The sequence below is a fragment of the Erithacus rubecula genome (assembly GCF_903797595.1).
Source record: "Erithacus rubecula genome assembly, chromosome: 6".
NCBI lineage: Eukaryota > Metazoa > Chordata > Aves > Passeriformes > Muscicapidae > Erithacus > Erithacus rubecula.
The window spans coordinates 13,074,503-13,097,653 of NC_136688.1; the positions used below are offsets into that span (position 1 = coordinate 13,074,503).

Here is a 23,151-nt window from a genome sequence, read left to right on the forward strand (position 1 = left end):
TGTAGTGACATTTATAGTAATAAAAATTCTTTCTTATCTGAATAGATAGTGTGTGGGTATCCATGTCTCAGGAATTTGATATTAGCCCAGTTAAGACCACAGATTGGATAGAAATTTTAAGAATGAGGATGTTTAGCCATTGGAAGAGATTAAAGAGACATAGTGAGTCAAAATTTAATATTTGCCTAGAGCTGTGTTCAGACAGGTTCCAGTTTTGTCTCAGAAATTACTGAGCCCTTTTGTCTTTATGATCAACATAGATGATCTGGAAAATCTTCCTGAATGAATAATCTTTCATTTAAGCACATTAAAATGGAGGACAAGTCTTCTTTTATAGCTTTATATAAAATGGGATGAAATATTTGACATTATGAATTAATGGATTTAGCTCCTGTACCAAGTAAAGGACAATCAAGTGGCATTGCAAAACTTCCATGCTGGAAACATTCTGTTTAACCTCACGCAGTTTTTCCACTCCAAATAAATTAATAATTACAAAGAGAGACAAAACCCAGGTTTTTGCCTTTGTGTCCAGTAGTAGTGCAAGAACTACAAGACCCAGAAGTGGTGAAAAAAGAGCTCTGAGATTTAGAAAGCACGATAGAAATTTGTCTTAAAGCATTATTTTTTTTTTTTTCTGCGCATTTATAGAAGCCTAAATGGGAAAGAGAAAGATTTTTATGGCTTCAGGTGCAGGGATAGTTATCAGGATAGTTTCAGCAGGGAGCCGGGATGTTGGATGCAATTCCTGTGGCATGGAGCCAGCTGACAGTGCAGCAAAAGGTCACTGGGATGGCTGAACAGACTCTTTCTACAATGGGCTGTTTGACAAGGGCCACTTGTGACGGGACATGGGGGAATGACTTTAAACGGCCAGAGGGTGGGTTTAGATTAGATATTAGGAAGAATTTTTTTATTTTTTTATTTCAGAGGGTGGTGAGGCACTGGTACAGGTTTTCCTGTGGCTGCCCCATCCCTGGAAGTGTTCAAGGCCAGACTGAATGGGGCTTAGAGAAACCTGGGGTAGTGGAATGTGTCCCTGCCCATGGCAGGGGGTTTGGAACTAGATGATCTTTCAGGTCCCTTTCAACCCAAACCGGCCACTGTCCTGTGATTCTGTTATTACATAATAGTTGTTACAATAAATCTTATGTTTTGAGTTACATCTGTTACTAACCAAAGACTGGCTAGTCCTGAAATGTCCAGGTGCTTGGTGTCTTGTAGAAGGGAGAGCTCATACGAACATCAAAAGTTGGTTGTTCCAGTGCTCCCTGCTGAGTGAGTCACTGTAGGATCCAGTGGCACACAGATAGGACATTAATGTGAAATTTTAAGCCTGGTGTCTCCACCCATGTTCTCTATAGGTTGAGGATTTCGAGCTGAGGACTCTCTCACACTAAAGTTGTTGCTGAAAAGCCATTGACCCTTTTGATGCGAACCTCCAGGTCATCACTGACCATATGCCAGTGGATTGGTGCTGGGCCCAGATCTGTGATGCTACTGCAAAGGCTGAGGGAGAGGTGGAGTGAGGAAGGTTTTGGAAATCAGGACCAGCAGAAAGATCTTAACCATTCACTTGAGACTAGGAAAAATATGGGTGTCAGAAAGGTGGGAAGTGATTTTACAGAATGAAACAGTTGGGTTGTGTGACAGACAACAGGAAGTTAAATTTTATTTATTTGTTTTGTTTGTTTGAAATTTTTAGGTAGCTATAACTTATAGGCTTAGAAAGAAATTTCCTTTCTTTGACTTTTTGAAACAGTTACTTTCACTCCTGTTCTATATCCATGTGGGGGTAGTCTAGATGAATCTAATAATTTCTTAAGAAATGAATCTATTGTTGAATGAATCTAACATTTACTTTTGAAATGATGACTTAATAAGACTGCAAAATTCACTGCAATTAAAAAGATTGCAAAAGTGGAAAAGATTTTATATTTTTTAAGAGGCATAAGTCTATAAAATATGAAACAAGTTTACCCACACTTTCAAATTTTCACTAGGAAGTAAATGTGATTGTCTCAGCAGCATGAAAATATGATAATTACTTAAATTTAAGTCATCACACCCTGTAAAAATGTACCAGTGCTTCATTTAGGTCAGACATGAAGCAAACATCATATTCTTTGTAGTGTTTAGGGTGCTGCCTCTGTGCTTCTCTGTGCTGACATTCAAGAGATGCTCTGGTTTTATTGACCAAGGGTTTTCTCTGTAAGTCTGACAGATGCAAAATAAATGTACAGAATTTTTCTCAATAAATACATTACCAGAGCAGTGGGTGTTTTGTATTGTTCTGCTGTGTGAACTACCAAAAGAAGATGCTGGAGTAACCCTCTCCAGTTTTCTAAAGAGAATATGCGTTGAAGGTATTTACCAAATGCTCGTGGTGATTTATTTTGCCCTGAATATAGTACAGTAATCACGAATTTGATGATGCAAGAGTAAAAATGAAAACATGGAGAGAAAGAAGGACTCTCAGGTAATCTGAAAGATATGCTGAGGAACTTGGTACTTTCTTTTGTTGAGTTGTAACTTTGAAGTGCAGATATGGCTCCTGATTTTAACTCTGTTTAAAGAACTGTGCTTAAAATTTTAACAAGTTTGCAGCTTACACTATATATTTGTAGAATTGTATTTGTAAAGAAGATGGGGAGTCTGTGCTTCAGCTCTGAAGGAAAATCAACTGCACCTATGTATAAAACACCTACTCCTGACAGGTGTTCACAATTCTGTTCTGAAATATCTCATTACAGGGACTTGACCATCTATTAAACTGTATCCCTTCCAGTGTCCATTTGGTCTTAAAAGTAGCTATTAAAAATATACATTTGAAGCCATTCTGTATGGCTAAAAATAAGGCATCTTTTTGCTCTTCCTTGATCTCTGTCCTAACAGTCTTGTATTTGAAGGCTTAAAATGTCTCCTTCAGCCTTTTCTCTTCTACACTAAGCAATCTTTACTACTCCATTCTTTTTCTTATAGGTTCCTTGTGATAAATCTGTATTATGTATTGATGGTGTCTACTGGCCCCTTTCCAGTCTGTGAGTCTCTTTTAGAGGAGTGCTGGAGCTGGACACAGCACTCCACCTGATGCCTTATTTTGCTGCTGAATAGCATGGAGTAGTTCAGTTCTTTGTCTTCTATCCTGTGTTTCTCCAAACCTCTGGTTCCATATGTGACACTCATAAACCATTCTGAATGACGTTTGTTTTCCCTTAGTGTCACATTATGAAGTGTGCTGCATTCTGCCATGACTCCTTTTGCTGCAGTGCAGTTGCACAGCTGATGGTTTGACCTTTTAAATTTAGGTGTTCAATTTCTTCTTCCTCAGCACACACCTCTTCAGTCAACCTCAGTGAATGAAATCTTACTGACTCAAGTTTGTTTCTCCAATTTACCAAATGTATTAATGCTGAGAAATTCCCCAGACATAAGGCCCCTGCCTTGTGTCAGAAGGTGGCCCTTATAAGATCATTAGTGTCAAACAAAATACTCATCTTTGGCTAGCTGAGATTTATGTATATCCTGGGGTATTGTTTGCACCTTTAAGTTTTCTAATCAAACGTGCTTTTGAAAAATTGTCTCATCTTAGTAAATCCTCAGTGACATATTTATGTTGGGTATGTGCCCATCAAACAGCTTAAAGACTGTCACAAAATAGCAAGCAGCATGGCATGTTTATAGGACAAGATATGAGTATGCAGTGAATCATATTTGTGCTTAATTTTACAACTCTTCAGCTGGCTGAATCTGGCATTTAAAAATATGTGCTCTTCTACTTAGACAAAACCTGGCTGGAGGCTTAATCATGGCTGAAGTGTGGAGCTTTACAAGACCACAGGACTTTGAATGTAGTTGGTATAAACTTTAGATATACATAAAACAAGCAAAAAATGTATTTGAATGAAGTTTCAGGAAAAAAAACCCTAAAAATATTGGCCAGTGGCGTGTTCTTAACAGTACAGTTCATGAGGATAAAAATCCTGAGCTTTGAAGTAAAATTTAAGAAGCAGCTTCTTGGCCAGTGTACATCTGCATTGATCTATTGGAGGTGGTGGAACCACATTAATTTATATCTGCGGAAGACCTATTCCAGCATTTCATGGCCTTTGCAGTATCTACATGTTTCCTTTTAAAATAAATGTTTATAATGTCTCATAAATTTATTGCTGGGTGCAGTGTGCCAGAAAAACAGCCATGGAAACAAAGATTCACTATTAAATCATGGGAAAGCAAAGAGCAGTGGTGCTACATCCCAGACTTCCCCAAATGCCAGCATGTTTCTACCACGTCTGTAGAAGCCCCTTTTTCTTGCTAGGAACATTGTTCAGCCTCCCTGGGCCCTTCCATTTGTCTGCTTCTCTGCTGAGCCTTTTGGCTGTTCCTCATCTATAACCAAATATTCCTGAAGAATTTGAAGAAAAGAGAACTGAAAGGAAGAAGACCCCCACCATAAATTGTAGTATATGTTTGTCATTTGGTTTTGATACAAATGGACAGTATTTCCTGACTGCAATTCTCAGACCGCTGATTTTCATAGTGCCTATTTCATACCACCTGCAGGAGAGATGTGTGAGAGAAAGCTGCTAACTGTACATATTGTCCACTCCAGCTAAGTGTAAAATCTAATGAAAGACTCCATAACAGCTTCCTGCCTGGAATTCATTAATGCTTTTGAATAAGTCTGTTATGACAAGTCTTGGGGGATTAGACTGTACAAATAGTGAGAAGGAAATGGAGAAGAATGAACAAGAATGGTATTTGTCTAGTATAAAATGGAGACTGCAGCTTGTTTTGAACGGCACAGTAAACTTGGTTTCATTATTTTTATGATCATCTAACTGGTATGTGGTCAGTAGAGGTCCCTCCAACCTTTCTAAGGCATTCATGTTGACAGCATTTTGAATTTTACAGTAACTAAACAAAAACAACAAGGAATTCAAATGTCTTAGTTGGTTATGGTTAGACAATGAGAAAAGGGGCTGCCTGTGCTCCAGTTTTATTTCCTCTCACCTCAGCAAAAATGCTGAGCCTTGGCTAAGTGAACAAGCCAACAGCAGAACTGTTCCATGCGCTGGAGCTCTGTGTGAATGGAGGCAGCTTTACAGAAATGTGGAAGTTGAGTTTCTGATATATCCACAGGCTTTGGTGAGGTTTTTCAGACAGAACACATTTCTGTGAGTGCCTGGAATTGCTGTTGAAGTTGCAGGGTTTACAACACTGGGATTGAAGAAGTAGATAAGATGGAAGGGAAGAAAAATACCACAGACTAAAGGTAATTTTTGTGTTGTGTTACAGTAAATTTAATCACCATTAAAGGTGACTAAAATCAGTGGTCAGAAGTTGAAGGAAACAATTCTGCTCTGTTAGAAAGCATCCTGAGCAACCTGATCTAGTGGAAAGTGCTCCTGCCCATGGCAGGGAGATGATCTTTAAGGTCTCTTCCAATTATCGTTCCAGCTATTCTAAGGTTTTATCCCCAGCAAAGCAAAAATGTTCCCTATTGAGGCTTTTCTCAGGTTATAAAGAATTTCTCTATCTGGCTATCTCTGCTTTAAAAAAAAAAAAAATTCTGTTGGGTTTTTTGTGTTCCAGAATAGAAGAAAGAACAGAAAGCATCAGCCATCCTGTGGGTGGAGGCCATGCCCACCCCAAGCTGGTAGCTCAGCCAGTGTCTTCCTACCAGTCACAGTTCTCCCACTGTTACAATTGAAATTGAAATGGGAATTTCTGTGGGCCAGAGTAATAAGAGTTATGCTTACTTTGAGGAGGGACTGTGTGCCAGGTCACTCTTATTGGGAATGTTCTGCTCTACCTGCTCGTGGTTTGGGTCATGGAAAGATTGGGATTGTTATTGCAAGCTCCTGGCAGGAATGCAGACATTTCCATGCTTACAGAGCTTGATAAATTATCATTGAAGAAGAGAACAGCTCAGCTAAAAGGTTATTTTCTGTAAGACTTGATGTATAGTGCTTTGAAGGAGAGTCTTCTGGTGGGTGGATGGGAAGGGTCAAGATTCACCATTTATTCTTCTAAATGGGAAATAATGAAACTGCCACAGTGGTTTCTGCAGTTCTGACACTGCAATGTCATAGAGCTGATCTGCTTTTATTTCCTAAATAGAATCTGGTTGTGGATTTGCTTTTAAATCTGTTATCTAATCTATAGGCTGGACTAAAAGATATTTCCCTTCATAAGTACTTACTTTTCCCATAGCTGTGAAATAAAAGCTTAAAGTTTGTTCATTCAAAAATGGGTAAAAATGCTGTTAAGTTCTTGACCCTCCTAAGGAGAGCAACTATGAGAACATCATTTGCCTGTGTGTTTTGCCTTTCATGCTTATAATGATGGCTATTGAAAGTTTTCAGTTATAGTAAATCAAAGTCCACTTACTTAGAGTGAACATGACAAATGATGGGAAATTGCATATATTTTCTTCCGACCTTACTATAGTCTCAAAGACTTCTGTGGAAGAATTAAACCATAAGCCTTCAAAATCTTTTTCTTTCTTCTTCACAAATGGGTGGGTTTGCAGATGCAGTTCAGTCTTTGCAGGAGCAGCTGAAATCAGATTTACCCATGCTACAGAGTGTATTGGCATTGGAACTGGACCACCAACATCTTTTTTTAAGAGGAACACTAGGAACAAAATAGATTTCAGGCCAAGATTTGACTTTGAAAAGAGGAAAGTGATCATTATTTATTGTAGACTCTAGCTATGTTTGAAAACATTTCTTTTATAGTCAGTGTTAGTTAATGCAGGTTGCTGAAGAAAGAAAATACCTCCCTCACAAAGGAACACATGGGAAATAATAAGCTTATTAATTGAATTCATGAAACCTGCTCCCCTTTTCATGAAAGAAGGGTCTATGCTATGCTGAATAAAACTTTCCCCTTTGCATGCTGATGTGTTCTCCATGAATTGATGTTGCTGCTTCATTAGGAAACCTGCATTTGAAGCTGCCTTCTGGCAGCAGAACTCCTTTTACTTACCAAACTTAGCCAGAGGAGTAAAAGAGCAGCACTTGTTCGAAAGGAGGAAACGGAGAATCTGAAAACCTGGTTTTGTTAAGCTGGAGCAATTTTTCATGAGAGTGTTTTAGGGTGAACCTTTTCATTCTTGCAGTGACTGTGCATAATGCAATGTAATAAATCATTTGAGGATGTTCAATTTCCAGTTCCACTGTATTTGACCCAAGTACAAATCAAAATCCACTGTAGTTGTGTAAGAAGGTACCTTCTTTCCTTTCCCCAAAATGTTGCTGCTGAACTGTAGACTCTGTGAATATTTTCAGGTGCATAGAATCCAGTATTCACAGAATTCGCTTTGTGGAAAATGTTAAGTAGGCATTCTGAAAATTACATTCCTGTTGCAGTATATTCTATTTTTTTAATGTTACAATCATAGTATTGTCCTAACTATGGTTCCTCTGGCATCTCTGTAAATGGAGCTGCACTGTGCTCCTCCTACGCCACTGGCAAGGAAAGTAAAATTCACTTCCAGACAGGAGGGTGTATGTGGAGGCATTGGGACAGAGACAACATTGTGTTTATAAGCAAATAAACTGGGAAAAGTGTATTTTAATCAGTGACCAAACAAAAGAAATTAATAAATAAATTAATTAAAGAAATTAATTAATTTCCTAAAAACATTCTGAAAAAACTGAGAAATTAAGAAATTCTGGATTTTGCTAGGAAATAAATTCTGAGCAATGCTTTGGGATTTGGAAAACAAGCCATTTCACTTGATGCAAGCCAAGCATTTTCTCCCAGAGGTCTGTGAACTGGAGCACTCATCTGTGCTCTTAGGATGTAGTTGAGGTCCCAAATCAGCCAACCCCTTCCATTCACTTCAAGAAGAACATTGTGGAGCTGGTCAGAGCCCTGTTTTGATGTGGTGGCCTCTGCTGCTGTGCAGTGACCTAACAGTCAGCTCAGTGTCTGAGACAGAGTCAGAATTCTTAGCCAAATTATGGACCTGGCGCTCAGGTCCCTCTTGTCTCAGGTGAGTGACTTTCTGTAGGCTCTGAGTTCTGGGAAATGCAGACTGGCTTTGTTCATCCTATACACCTAATGCCTGTATTGTTCTCCAACTGTTGTGAAGCACCTGTTTGAGAAGACAGATTCCTTTTCTAAGAAATCTCAGTTGTCTGTATACTCAGACCCCAAGCTGAGTTTTTGTGCCTGCATGTGTTGTACTAACAGGGTGTACAACCAGCTCTTCTATTTCATGAATATAACCCTTACTGGTCATTTTCATTTTGCCACCCTTCTATTACCCCAGCCCTGTTTTTCTGAGCAAGCAAAGGCTTCCCTGTCCATATAGATCAGTACATTGGGTCCCTCCCTTGACCTGATTGTAAATCCATCCTAGGCATGTCCATGAATCCCAGACAGCTTCAATGATTTCTAGGCATGGTTGTGCTTTGTGCTGAGATTTGTTTAGCATGTTAAGGCCAGAAGACATGTGGATTAGGAATTTAGTGTTGAAAGTACTGTCAATCTCTAGTTCCTATAGCAATATCTCAATATTGAGATGGGCTATTACTATTTTTAAAAATCATCTGTAAAATTAACTGTACAGTATGCACAGTTGGGATTTTCATGAAGTTGGGATTTTCATTGCTGGATGTCTTCTGTGGAAGGCAGGCTGAGACAAAGGCTTGCTTGTTCTGAGTGTGCAAAAGGAGCCTGGTGCAGTGTGGGGATGGGAAGTGGACTGTGATGAGCAGGAGGACTTCAGGAAATGAAAATAAAAACAAAGTAGCAGTGTACAGTACAGAGGCATGAAGGAAAGACCAGTGGTGCAGGTTTTGAAAGCAGAATGAGGAACTTTGCTGGCACCTTCGAAGAAGTTGTCACCTTCCTTCCTCTCTGTGTCTGTGTCAGGGCAATGTCAGGTCACTGCTGCTCTTCACACCGGGATTCACTAGGACTCCTCACAGTGATGAAATCCCTGGAAGTGCTCAAAGAAGCATGCAGGGGCGGTGCTTAGGTATGTGGTTAAGTGGTGGGCTTGTCAGTCTGGTGTTAATGCTTGAACTTGGTCTTGGTTGTCTTTTCCAACCTCAGTGATCCTCTGATTTCTATGCTATTATGCTTTTGGTCCTCCTTGACATATTGGGTTGAATTCAGCAGGCGTGAGCAGAGCAGCGAGAGGCCAGACGGCATCACTGTTCAGGATATTTGGTGGCTTGATTTTCCTTCTGTGCTAGAGCAAAATAGGAGTAATGCCCTGGAAGTCAGAAGGCTGGCACAAGCGTAAAAGCAGCATGATTCCTGTCTGTGTCTGTAATCCAAATCCTGATTCCTTCCAGCTCCATGTGGACACTTTTCCATAGGAAAAGCCCTAGGAAGACCAGCCAGTATAATAGTTACTGGTTAAGAGTCCTTAAAACCTTCTGACTTCAGTAATATTTTTATAAGTATCATTAGTTCCTGCTATTCCACTTTGTCCTTAACCATGTGAAATGGCTGAGTATATTACTAAGGAGTCTCTAATACTCTTAGAAACCTGATTCTGTGCTAAGTCAGGAAGATGTATGTGACTTAAATCTTCAGTAGATCTGGTTTGGCTCAGAGGAGGGAGGTTAACAGAGCCGTATCTTCACTGAACAACTGAAAGTGAAGTAAAACAGTCCCTGTGTGGCTGCAGCAGCTCGTGATTTACAGGGCTGGATTCACAGGGCTGCTCCTGCTGCCGAGAACGCACGCTCTCCACTGCTGTTGATTTTTGAATTAAAGAAATGCAGCTCTGTACACAGCTTACTCTCGTGCTAGAGGGCAGGGAAATATAGGTAAGAGCCGTTAATCCCCAGCAGGCTGCTGGGCAGGCGAACAGGCACAGATGACAAAATTTAATTGGAAACATGAGCAGTTTAACAGAAAACATATCTCTGATAATTGAGAGAGTAACATGTCCAAAAGGGAAACTCTGCAAAGAGAAACTGATTCAGAGGAAAAATGGCCACTGGTAAGTGTGATTTTTCAAGCTCTCTTTGGGCTCGGAATTAATTTCTTAATAAGAACAAATAACATTAGAAGGAACTAACTAAATAAAAGATTTGTTTTCTGTGTGGGGGAGGGCTGTATAGTTGCTGCCACAAGTTTCTCTTACAGCTGTATTCGGATACATGGTAATACTTAATTTAGGTTCTTTACAAAAGGATACGATTGTCTTTATTTTTGTACATGGAATTTTCTTCTACCTTTGCATTATGAAGATATTACCATCCCCACCCTCAATAACTGAAAGGACTTTAGTTTTACTTTTTTCCTTACTCCTGCATTTTTTATGTTTGAGGTTTTTCTAAGAATCGAACTTGGACAGCAAGTATTTTGCCAAAAGCAGAGGGAACCCTTAGTTACAAAATAGTGCTGTGTTTTTGCTAAAGAAATGAAAAAGTATTGTGGACTTAATAAGGGAGAGCACATTGCAGAACATATTTTGGTTTGAATTGGAAGAGATTCTTTTTCTTTCTTCTTTTTTTTTGAAACAGCAAGTAAATGTAAATTATACAGTAGGAGCTCATTGCTGCTCTGCTGGATAGGAAAAGAAAACTGGCTTTTATTTTCTCTGAGTTCCACTGATATTGAAAATACTGATGTGTCTTTTTAATGTTATCAGTGTGAAATTCTTGATGTTTCATTACACAAAGAATCTCATAGTAATTCTAATATCAGCTACTACTCTGTTGTTTTTTTGGGTTGTTTTCTGTGTTTTTTTTTCCAGAGCCTATAGACAGCACGGCCTCCCAGCCCACAGGAATGAATGAAAATGTCTCATCCTCAGTTCAAGGCAGCGGCAGTGCTGTTCCTTGCAATAACTCCTCAGCCATCCCTCAGCCCAGCTCTGCTATTAAACCTTGGCGCAGCAAGTCCCTCAGTGCCAAGCACACAGCGACGTCTTCCATGTTATCCGTGAAGCAGCCAGCAGTGGAGCCTCCAAAACCTCCTTTGGAAATTGCCAAAACAGCTCCTAATGGCCAGAAATCCATGCTGGAAAAACTAAAACTCTTCAACAGCAAAGGGGGTTCCAAAGCAGCAGGGACAATGCTGGAGTGTCCAGGCTCTCGGGAAAACAGCTGTGAAAAGCTGGAGACGCTTCTCAGCTTTGAGGAGAGTGAAGAAATTGATGCCACCAATCAGAATGTGAACAATCCAGGATCAATGTCCAGCAGCCCCAAAATTGCACTCAAGGGAATTGCACAAAGGACTTTCAGCCGTGCACTGACTAATAAGAAAAGTTCTCCAAAGGGTAATGAGAAGGAGAAAGAGAAACAAAAAGAGAAAGAAAAGGATAAAAGTAAAGACATTACAAAGAGAACATCCATCACTGAGAATCTGGACCTGAAGGAGGAACCTAAAGAAGAACAGACAGTACTAACAGCAACAACAGAGATGCCAAAAAAGTCCTCCAAGATCGCAAGCTTTATCCCTAAAGGAGGGAAACTGAACAGTGCCAAGAAGGAAGCCTCTGTCACTTCGCACAGCGGAATACCAAAACCAGGAATGAAAAACACCACCGGGAAATCCTTAAGTGCCCCTGTTCCTGCAAAGGAAGGCGAGAGGAGCCGTGGTGGGAAAGGCAGCTCAGGGCTCTCGCATCAGAAGCCCCAGCTGGACAGCCGTCATTCTAGCTCCTCCTCCAGCCTGGCTTCCTCTGAGGGCAAGGGCTGTGTCGGGGGCCTCCACAGCAGTAGCAGCAGCCAGGCTGTGAACGGGCCCATGGTGGCCACCCACACCACAGGCAGCAACACCATGAGTGTGCAGCTACCTCAGCCCCAGCAGCAATACAGCCACCCCAACACCGCCACCGTCGCGCCCTTCATGTACAGGTACGGGGCACTCCTGGGGGCTGCGGGATAATGGGCTGCCCAGAAGGGTCATTCTGGACTCTTTCCAGGAGGGTGAAGCAGCAAGGGAAATGCTACATCATGGACAAGTTTCTGGCTTCAAGAGCGTAGCCAATTTATGCATTTTCACAAAAAATGATGGTGAAGGCTGTATGAGAAGTTGTAATAGGTAGGAAGGGGAATAATGGTTGCATCCAACCCTACTAGCAGGAAAGATGACAATCTGAACACCTCCTTGACCAGGTGCTGCTCTTCCAAAGGGTACAAAACATGTATCAGGTTTGTTTTGTACAATATAGTTTTGAAAGTTGTAACAATGCCAAGACACACTTGGGGTCTTCATTGTGGCTGATGGTGGTGGACCTGCTTCACTATAAGCAGGAATTGGAAATTAAAAATAGAAAAATTTAAATAAAAACTCTTTTATTTAAGTAAGGCCAGACAAGAAGTCTGTGGTATTGTACGTGTTAACCCTGAGATGAGGAAAAGAGCAGCCAAATGAAGTCACCACTGACCTCCATCTAGTCCATTTTCTGTTTGAAGCACCTTCTTTTTGACAGTGGCAGTAGAGGATAGGGCAGTAGGGAAGTATCCTAGGGATAGTGGGGAAGTAACAAGAGGAAATCAGTAGCAGAAATTCTAAAAACACAGCATGACTGGGACACAAGAATTTTCTCAGTCAGAGGATGGAAGTTTTGGTTTGGACAGCCATCTCATGGGGTTTTTTTATATTGCTTAGCTTTTTTGTAGGAAGAGGATCCAAGTGTTTGTTCTCTTTCATCATCTTGCTGCTTTTGATCTTAGAGACCTTTCTCACCTCCTTTCCTTCCTTGAGATGTGTCCTTTCTAGGATAAGTTATCCTAGCCTCTTTAGTTTTCACTTGTAGAGATTCTGGTTCATGACCTTTGGTCATTTTTATTGCTCTGTCCCATGGTTCTTTCATCTCTAGTGTACACATTTTTGCCTTGGATCTCTTGGCAGCTGTAGCATAAAAAATGGTTGGTCACATTTTTAAAATGAGAGTGAATGTCAGTGGAATTAATCTGAAGGAAAGAGATACCAAAGACCTGTGTAGGAACACAGAATGGGAAGAGCAGCCTTTGAGTCTTCTGGCCCCTTTGAGAAATCTTCCTGTGTATGGAATTGAATGCCAGAGGACCTGGGAAGCAGAAATTTGTGGAAATGGGTTGTTAAGTTTATCACTACAGTGTCCCCTCATTAATGACATTGATCTTAGTCCAAACACAGATATCATCACCTGAAGTGTAAAAGCAGATGCAGTCCCTACATTTTCTATAATCTAAACATATTGGTAAACTCCACATAGTATTTATTTGACCTTTTACCAAAACCAGGATTGAAACTACCTGTTGGTAGCTGGAAAATTGAAAAATAGTGTTTCCTTTTCAGCACTGGAGGAAAAAAGGTCAAACTCTGTAATCATGTTAGCTTTAAAAGGAAAGAGAAAAGTGAGATCATATTGGTTTGCAAGGCAAACATAACACATTATTATATTTATCAGCCAGACATTATTTCAATCTGCAAAATGCATTTGTTGATGCATTGCAGTAGAAGGCTCAGGTGTTTTCTGACATCAATTAAGGTAATCTGTACTTTTCAGCTGCCTGTAGACTTTTTGTTGGGGTTTGATGCTTTTATTTTAAAGCAAACACATAAGAAATTGTCCTGCATTTTGTATAGGATTGTCATGGGCAGAAAGGGGACTTCAGACGAAGTTTATTAGAGAAGCCTTCTTGTTGAGTTAGGTGTTGAAAGGACCCCCTTGCTTTCTAAACTCCTTTTCAGAGAGGAGTCCTCGATGTGGCTGGATCCAGACTTAGCCCCTGACTTTGTCAACTTTGTTCATGTCTGAAGGATTATATAGGTGTAATTGAACTTCATATAACTCAACGGTCCTGTAGGATTAAGGATGGCAAACCAGATATATTTATATGAAAATAAGTGGTTTATTTTGATAATGATTAGACTAATAGTTTTCAATCAGAATTATTTACTACCCAGTAAAGGTAGTTGTGATTACTAGTATAGTATAATTCACTATTTTTGAAACAATATCAAAGGAATGATGTTAAAGTTATATTAAAAACAGTTATTCAGCAGAGATTGATGTTATTGGTGACTGTTATACCAATGACTGTGGGCATATCTCTTTTGCTCACCCTCCAGGATGTCCCCACTCAAGAGAGGACTCTGCACACACTCGAAGGAGGGGTGTGTTAGAAGGCCTTGCCATTAAAGAGTGGGACTGGGCTTCTACAGTACACAGTGACCATCAGTCCTGTGTCCTGGCCATCTGTGTTATCCCATCATCTCTAGTTATCAGTGGTATTGTTGGTTCCTTTGTCAGGTACTTTACCAGGTCTGCCACATCTTCACGTCCCTGTCAGGAGGTTGAACTTCGGGGTTGCTGAGTCAGGCTGGTTTCAGTATTATTCAAAAGCAGCAAAAGGCCCCTTTTCCTTCCACCACAGACAGCTCTGTAAATAGGTCACTGTTCCAGTTGTTTCACCCCCACTCCAGTCAGAGCATCCTGCTACAGGAGTCAGGTGAAATTAAGAGTATTGCAATAATACTTCCCCACTGTGTCTTCACTTGGTGCAGGAGAGCTCCCAGCTGCCTGTTGGTGTGGCTTTATGAGCAAAACACCGCACAATTTATAAAGTGAAATGAGTTTCAATATCTTACTCAAATCTGAAAATAGATCCTTACATCAACTTTCATTATCTGGCAGCCATAATATCAGACAAAAATTGGGAGTTTGAAGTTGTTTTTGCCCAGTCATTTCTTTAAAAATGGAAGTGATGTTGAAAGGAACCTAGCAGGAGCGTAACATGCCATCACATGCTCCCTGCTTTATCTTCATGCAATACAGAATTTATTGGAGAGGATCAGATTAGCCAGAACAACTGATGTTATTGATAATTAAAATATACCTGGAAATCCAAGTGTTTTAAGATCCCATCTAGTGAGCTGTGAAACCTGTCTTTGACTATGAATTTTTCATTTTTTACAGCTGAATGCTTGTTTCCATTTCTAGGACATAATTCAACATGGGACTAATGAATTATGTAAAATCAGTCTGCTGATCTGTTCTGGAGAGTAGGACAGAGTGGTTGATGGCAGGTGCACTCATCTTGTTGTTATACTTGAGATACTTTGGATGGAGAGTGGCTGCACGTCCCTGTTTCGTTTTGCTTTCCAGATCTCAGACAGACAATGAAGGGAACGTAACAGCCGAGGCCAGCACAGGAGGGGTCAGCATGGATTCTGCTCTTTATCTCAAAACTGCCCAACCTGCCCTCGAGGACCTCTCAGGTAAGTCTTGCAGCATGACCCATTACTGGCTGTGGTCTGATTAAATAAGAATTGGCTAGAGCAAGGTGATTTTATTCCTAATGCTTTAGTTCTTAATAACTATATTTCTTCCAGTTCTTCAGCAGTGAAAGCTGGGTATCAGTAATTTGAACTCCATATGCTTAAGTCCAGCATGTGTGCTCCCCAGATTTCTTGAAATCACCAGCAATTCTGCCTGCTTAATGTTTTTCTAGGAGATATACAGCATTTTTAGGATTAAACTACTATAAGGATAGTAAGTCTTCCCAAACATTTAGTATGCATTGTTTAGTTTTAAAAACTTCATTTCAGAGCTTACAGAAAAGACTATGTTCATTTCCTTGATGTTTTAGTTTGGAGGAATCTCAATATCACTCACATGAATCTGTTCAATTTGAGGAATAGCTTTGTAGCAATAGAGCACCAAAATCCAGCAACACTCTATTGTGTCCAACATACAGAAGCTGAAACTGCTTGTGGCTAGAGTATTAGCAGTCTAAATTAGAAAGTACCTGGTATATTTATCAAGAATTCCTGCTACTCTAAGAAGTATATGCTAGTTCACGAAAGAATTTAAGCTTACTGATACAATGTGATTTTCAGCAACCATATTCTGTTAGAATCTGCCAGATTCTGTTATTGTTATCTAAAATGTGTTTTTGAAGTCACAGTCTGATATCCTTATGTTCTCATTTCAGCAATATCTATGATTTTGCTTACTGTGTGCTATTGCAGGATATCTCATCTGAAAAATATCTCAGTTTGTTTTAGGTCTTTTTTTTCCATCTACTTAGTCTTGGTGTCCCACAGTTTATTGTGGGGTTTTAAACCAAATGCCCTCCTTGAAAAAGTGATGTGGCTAAAAGTTTCGCAATGAGATTAATTTCATGCTGCATTGGATGTTCTACCAATACTGCCTTTATACCTGTGTGAGAAGCAGTCACTGGTGAGGAAAAGGGCTGCAGGAATGCCTAAGTGAACATATTGGCATGTGTAATTTATTCATAGGTGGATTAAGTACTTAAAAGGCAGATAAAAGTCACAAGGGATAAAATCCTTGAGAACATTTTTCACTCCATATTTAAATATGAGAGTTGCAAGTAAGAAACACAGTGTACAGCTGCTTAAACTTTTTCAGCATTACCTCTTAATCATCATATTGGCTGGGCTGGATGTATTTCTGCCTGCAAACTTTAAAGTGTTTCTAGATCATGAAAGGTCTTCTGTCTTCAATGACAGATGTTTTGTAAGTACAAACCATTACTCAACTAGAATATGTAAGTTTTGGGATCCAGAGGCAGAAGACAGCTGACAGCCTGCAATAAGAGAGATGCAAACCCCTGCTGTGCACAGCCAGACCAGACAGCAGCATACATGAAGGGGCCTTGGGTGAAATACAGTAAACTAAACAAAATAGTCCCTCAGCCCAAATGAATTAGAAGAAATTAGACACAGATATCTTCTCTGCCTCCCTAGCAGATATTAATGCTGTTAATTTAAAAGCACAAATAAAACAAAGAGAGCATAGGTAGGGAAAAATGGAAGCAGAATTGTTTAAGGATGCTGCCTGCTCATGAGGAGCTAAGTGATTTCAGAATTCAGCTTTAGGGCCAGCTATCCAACATCTGTCTTTTAAGCATAGTTACAATTCAAGCAGTGGAATGTAATTTAAGTGAAAAATTGGCATCAATTTAGGTGTAAGAGTGATCTCAGAAAAAATTGGTTTAGTTTGTCTCCTGTGTTTTTCCTAAGAAGTCACCTACCATTTGCCTTCACATCTATGAGAGAAATGATCTGTAAAAGAGCACTGACCTTTGTTAAGCTAAAGGCCTGTAAATATTTTATGTTTCTTACTACAAAAATTTGTAGATCCATGAGTATAGAAAATGTTTTCTGTCCCAGTGACCCACTGGCTAAAGTAATCAGTCTTGTTAGGTGGATGTTTCCAGTCCAGCCAGACCGTAATTGTTTGACCCTCTGGCTTAAGTGAATTGTAACTCTGGGAGATGATTTCTCAGAGAGTAGAGACTGATAAAAGAGAAAAATGCTCATGTGGGCACTAAGCATTTTGTTCAATAGTTTGTAACACTGCTGCTTTGTAGGCAACAGTGTGTGAGTGGGTTTTTCTGTGCCACCTACCTGGTATCCTTTAGAAACATGAAATTTAAAACAGAGAATGTAGAAAGTTCAAACAACAGCTTTTTTATCTGGTTCTTCTCACTTCTGATGTGGTTAATATATAGATATCCATTTAAACTAGCAATTGTATGGGTGCCCGGCATCCTGGCAGCTCAAAAATACATCACTTGAACAGAGAAGACTGATAAAAATGTGAAAAGTTTTACATTTACTGTAGTATTTTCTTTTGTCATGAGTTGTAAACCCTTTAGAATGAAATAATTTCCTTCTGTGCCCAACAGAAGCTTTCTGACAGTTTTTTGGACGTTTTCTGTTCCAGCTTTCAGCTTGCAAAGAATAGGCTGGCAGTACTAGAATTCACTTCTCATGAGCCTCTTAGAGGATTTAACTCTATAAAGCTGAGCTGAGGTAGCAAGTAAAGCATTTCTGAAATGACAGCTGAGAGCCCGTTAAGTAAATTATGCTGAAGCATTAATTAAATTGTTAATTGGATAAAGTGGAATTATGCTGATGCAGTAGGAAGACTTTTTTATGTACATAAACTCTGCTTTTAAAGAGCAGGATATTAATGTGTTTTAGAACAAAGTGTTTAAAGAACAGGATAGTGCTATGAAAGCTAAGTCATCCACCAGCTTGGTGTCATGTTGCACTTTTTAGGAACAGTAAGTGTTTTGTGATGTTGACAAACAAAAGCTTTTCTTATTTTACCTGAAATATCACTTGGTGTGGAAGCACCCACCCACTCAGCACAGTTTAGTTTATGGAAAGCTATTACTTTAGGACAAAGAAGATCTAGTGAAAATACAGCATTGGAGAAATTGCCTGTGTCAAGTTAATGTTAATTGTGTCAATATATGAGATGGAAACGGTGGTATTGATGAAGTATATATTCTAATGTGGTTGAAAGTTAACCAGAATTTAAATTGGGTCATATGGGAAATGACAATACAGCAACATCTCCAAGGTAGCCTGTGCAATGAGTAGTAACCCTGCAGAGCTCATTTCAATCAGGATGTGATGATGGCAAGTGCCTGCCGAGGGGAATGGAATCTCAATCCTAACCAGTGTAGAAACTGAGAAAAAAGTGCATTTGAGTCAGATTCAGGCACAGGTAGCAGCTCAGTTCTGTGCTGTTCCGTCCCTGGTCCTTACTTATGGCTCACTTTCTCTGTAGGAGAGGATCCGGAGACTCGGCGGTTGCGAACTGTGAAAAACATCGCTGACCTTCGGCAGAACCTGGAGGAAACCATGTCCAGCCTGCGGGGAACCCAGGTCACCCACAGGTACTGGGCTTGTAACAAAATGGAAACCACTCTGCTCTTACTTTGCATCTCTTACACCTGGCTGGATTATATCCTTACAAAAATGATTAACACTGACAGTGGGAGATACGGATCTTGTAATTTTTGTCCTTAATGCACAGAATTTGAATAATGCTTGCTGGTTATTGAGATGAAGAGGAATTGATAGGATGGGTGTGTAATGACTCAAAGGCCAAGAATAATCACTTCTTGTTAAATATGTGAGGTGATGTTTGAATATAAGCTACAGTTTAAAATGTTTCTTCTTACTGTTGAATAACATCAGTGCATTACACCTCTGTCCCCCGATAATATTTTATAATATTATTTTGTGGTGTCTAAATAAGAGGTGAACTGTGCTTGAACCACATTATCAAGTCCATAACTTAAATTCCTGACCAAACTTTGGACAAACAAATTTTTCTCATATTGTTAGTCATCCCCTGAATGTAATTGCTTTTTCTTTGTAAAGCAGCATTTGGAAATCTTCAGCAATATTTAAAATATCCCATAAATAAACAAAGATTGCTATTACATTTAAACATTATGTGAGTTGGATCTTTTCAGTGTTGAACAGGACATTTGGGAGAATAAGCTGGCTGCTAATGAGGTTAAGGTCCTACCTAATGCTGGGTGCCTTATGTACCCCAGCCCGAAATGAATTTATTGGGGGAACGCTTTGTGTTTTGGCTTTGCATCTGAAACTGAAGTTGAGCTTACAAAGATGAACTCCCAAAGCTATTTTTCTTTGCAAATTTCAATTAATGTAACATCCTTTCATTGTTTAATTACTATAACCGGAGAATACAAAGGGTTTTGCAGTTTACATGTAACATTATATTGAGAATGGTACAATGCTGTTTATTTTTAATAATACCCACAATAAATTTTTAAAAAGTGGCCTTTAATTGAGCAGGAAAGGAAAAGAGGAGTTCATGTGGGTAAGAGAAGTTAGAATAGCTGAAAATAAATTGGCTGCAGCTCAGCTATGAGTATTCAGGGTGTAGTCTTGCAGTCTCTGTACATCACGTGAAAACTTTGATGTAGTCCCATTTTTAGGGTTTCATAAATAAATATTACCAATATTTTAAAAATATACATAACTTATGAATGTATGAGTAATTTATTGTTGTTTCTGGTTTGGGTTTGAACATCTTCACTGAAGTTCATAGTTTATTATGGATTTGTTAATATAGAAAATAGATTCTGAGGAAAAAAAAATTGCTTCTCTTCTTACTTTTCATTTGCTCCTCTTCATGGTGTAGAAATAGCTCTCATTTGGTGCTGGACACATCTCCAGAGTGAACATTATAATGAATGCAGACAATAAAAGGAAATAAATCAGAAAAATAGGACTTCATCAGGTTTTCTTTTAGTCAGCTTATTATCCCACTCTCTTGCCTAGACTGGCAAAATGATGGTGTAATGGAGTGCTTGAAGATGGGAAAGTTGTACTTTGACACAGTAGATAATCCATTTAAAAGTCCTGCTTGTCTTCTCACGTGTATGTAGAGCATCTGGTGGCCTGTTCCTCTTTGGGAACATGGAAGAAGGACCTGAAAAGTGAAAAGAATCTCCCCAAGTGTTGCAGCAGTAATTGTTAGTGTTATTACATAAAATCAGTAACTTGGTCAGTGTTCAGGGCCTTGGAAGCACCTGAAATCTCCTAGCAGTTCACAAAAGAGCTACATTTGATCCAATGTGTCTGATGCCTCAGAGTCTCTACCTAGGACAGAAACTAGACAAGATTAGGAGAATAAAGTGGGTATTTATTAAAGGCCTTCATATATAGATATCCATCTAAACTAGCAATTGTGTGGTTGTCCAGCATCCTGTCAGCTCAAAAATGCATCACTTGTACAGAGAAGACTGATATAAAACGTGAAAAGTTTTACATTTGGGCAGTCAAAGCCTCTGAGAGGGGCCACACACAAGATGGATGATGGTCATGAGTGGTCCATTTACATATTAAGGGTTAATTCTCCAATTACAGCTTCAGGTAATGGAGTCATATACCCCCAGTTTGTCCCCCCCCAACTCACATTTTGTTTATATTTTTCGTGGCCTGAGGCTGTAGGGTATTCTTGAATTTAAGGCCTGGAGTGATTGTTTTGTCTGACCAACATGTGAGGACGGGTAACTAACACTCTGTGGAGTTTAGAGTTATACACTAAAGCAGTACAGGATGTGAAACATATAAAAGCTAAAATCCTAAGGCATCATGTCTCTCCTTTGAAGCACGCTGGAGACCACGTTTGACACCAACATCACCACCGAGATTAGCGGCCGCAGCATCCTGAGCCTGACCGGGCGGCCGACGCCCCTGTCCTGGAGGCTGGGCCAGTCCAGCCCGCGGCTGCAGGCCGGTGACGCGCCGTCCATGGGGAATGGCTACCCGCCCCGGGCCAACGCCAGCCGCTTCGTCAGTGCCGAGCCAGGCACCGGGCGCTACCTGTACTCAGCGCCACTGCGGCGGCAGCTGGCCACGCGCGGCAGCAGCATCTACCACGTGGACATTGCTGACAAGGCTGGCGACGACATCGACCTCGAGGGCATTGCCATGGACAACACCGGCTACATGAGCGACGGCGACGTGTTGGGCAAGAACATCAGGGCTGATGACATCACCAGCGGGTGAGTTAATGCCCCACTTCATGTGGTTCCTCCCTTCCCTTTATAGCCCTGTGTTTCTCTGATTATTTCAATGAATAAAAGCCAATACCAAAGATATTTTAATAAACCTTTGGAGAGACAGCTCATTATCACAAAGGGGTTTAAACAAAACTCAATTTTTTAAGTGCACATTAAGGAAATATCCCTAGATATGAAGATATTGATATTGAAGACATGTGATTAAACGTTTCCCTGAGTCAAGACCCATAGTGGTTGCAACATTCGTTCATGCCCACGAGATGGAGGAAGTGAGGCAAGTTTTGTACTCTAGCTGAATTCTTTTGCTGCCTGAACTTTGAGGGGCCAGTTCACTGGAAGGAAATGAGTTCACATCTCGGTGTTATGTAAAATAGTGGTATGTGCTAAAAACATTTAAAGAACAAGTCAGTGTGCAGAAATACAAAATGGTAGACAATTATTGACAAGGATTTACATCAACATTTTATCTCTGCTTTGAGTAGAAAAAGTGTTGTTCTTTGCTCCAAAGTCAGTACTCAATTTGTCTGCTTTCAGTTCCTATTATAAAAGTCATTTTTTCTTATCTCAAGTACATTGGCGTTGATGTTAAAAATGATCTTTGAGATTGAAATGGTTTGGTGGAGTTTTTCTTGTTTGGTTTTGATTGATGTTTGCTTGTCTCTTTGCTTTTGTATGATTGTTTTTGGGGCTGTTTTTTTTTTGTTTGTTTGGAGGTTTGTTAGTTTGTTTGTGTTTTCTGTGGCAGCCCTGTCTGGCCATCTTGCATCCTTTGCTTTTTTGTTTTTTGTTTCTTTTTTTAATTAGTGACATTTCTAGTGGCATTGGCTTTTTTGAAAGATATAATGTCTCTTATTGGAATCCAGCTGCTGCTTTGTCATTAACTTAACCAGTTCAGTTACACCATCTGGAAGCCTCCATTAATTCTGTCCGTTATGAATATTTGAATATTTTCACAGTTTTTGAAAAGTCATACACTTTCTTTTTAATGCTTCATTAGGGAAGCATATAGTAAAGCAGCTGATGCAAAAAACAGTGTAAAATTCTGTTTCAGATAAAACACCAGTAGTTGTTGCTACATTAATAAAGCATCCAATCACTAAAGAGCCTTGTGTATTCCTCATATAAATCAACTTATACCTGGAATTTGTACTGTTCATTGTAGTACCAGTTGCTGCTTTTCCTTGGACTATGAATTCTATTTAAATTTGTGGTCTGGAAGTGAGGAAAATAAATTCTAAAAAGCAACATGGTTTCCATAAAACACCTTGAGTGGTAGTTGAGAATTACTCCTGGCAGAACTGTGTCAGCTCAGCCTTCTGTTGCTCAGAGACGAGCTCCAGTCTTTGCAGATCTTTACTTAGTGTATAAAATTCAGATTCCAGATTACAGAAAAAAGGAAAAATAGAAAAGCTCTCAAATTTATGACTGATACAGCCAGAGAAATCTGTGTCTTCACTCATCTCTGTGTATCATTTCCTTTTCTGTTTCTGGTCATCTTGCAGGGAAAAAATTGGGAATCTTCATAGTCTGAAAGTACAAGGATGGTGTTTAGATTCTGAGTAAGAGAATGATTTTGCCAGTTGGTACCTCTGTCACCAAAGCAGTGAGTTATATATGAAGAATTATTATAGCAGAAGGGTCATATACTCTACCCCACCTCACCTCTGTCCTTGAATGTTGGGACATCTTTAACTGAGTATCTGACACTTTTCCCCACTAGTTTTTAAAGGGCTGAGATACTTCATGTAGTAGCCACATACTGATAAATGAGATCTCAATTTGATGTTCTTAGGACAAGAAGTGTGTATAAATATATTTTTCTCTTCCACATCTTTTGCCTTTAGCTACA

At 39.7% G+C, this 23,151-nt stretch overlaps 1 protein-coding gene across 1 annotated transcript in view; it reads left to right on the forward strand.

Annotated features, from left to right (window-relative positions):
- The window catches only part of NAV2 (neuron navigator 2), a 206,545-nt gene that overhangs the window by 92,978 nt on the left and 90,416 nt on the right, over positions 1-23,151 (forward strand). The window contains 4 exon segments of the mRNA XM_079307961.1: positions 10,733-11,837; positions 15,080-15,192; positions 18,524-18,632; positions 20,889-21,284. Coding sequence (XP_079164087.1) covers positions 10,733-11,837; positions 15,080-15,192; positions 18,524-18,632; positions 20,889-21,284 — 1,723 coding nt within the window.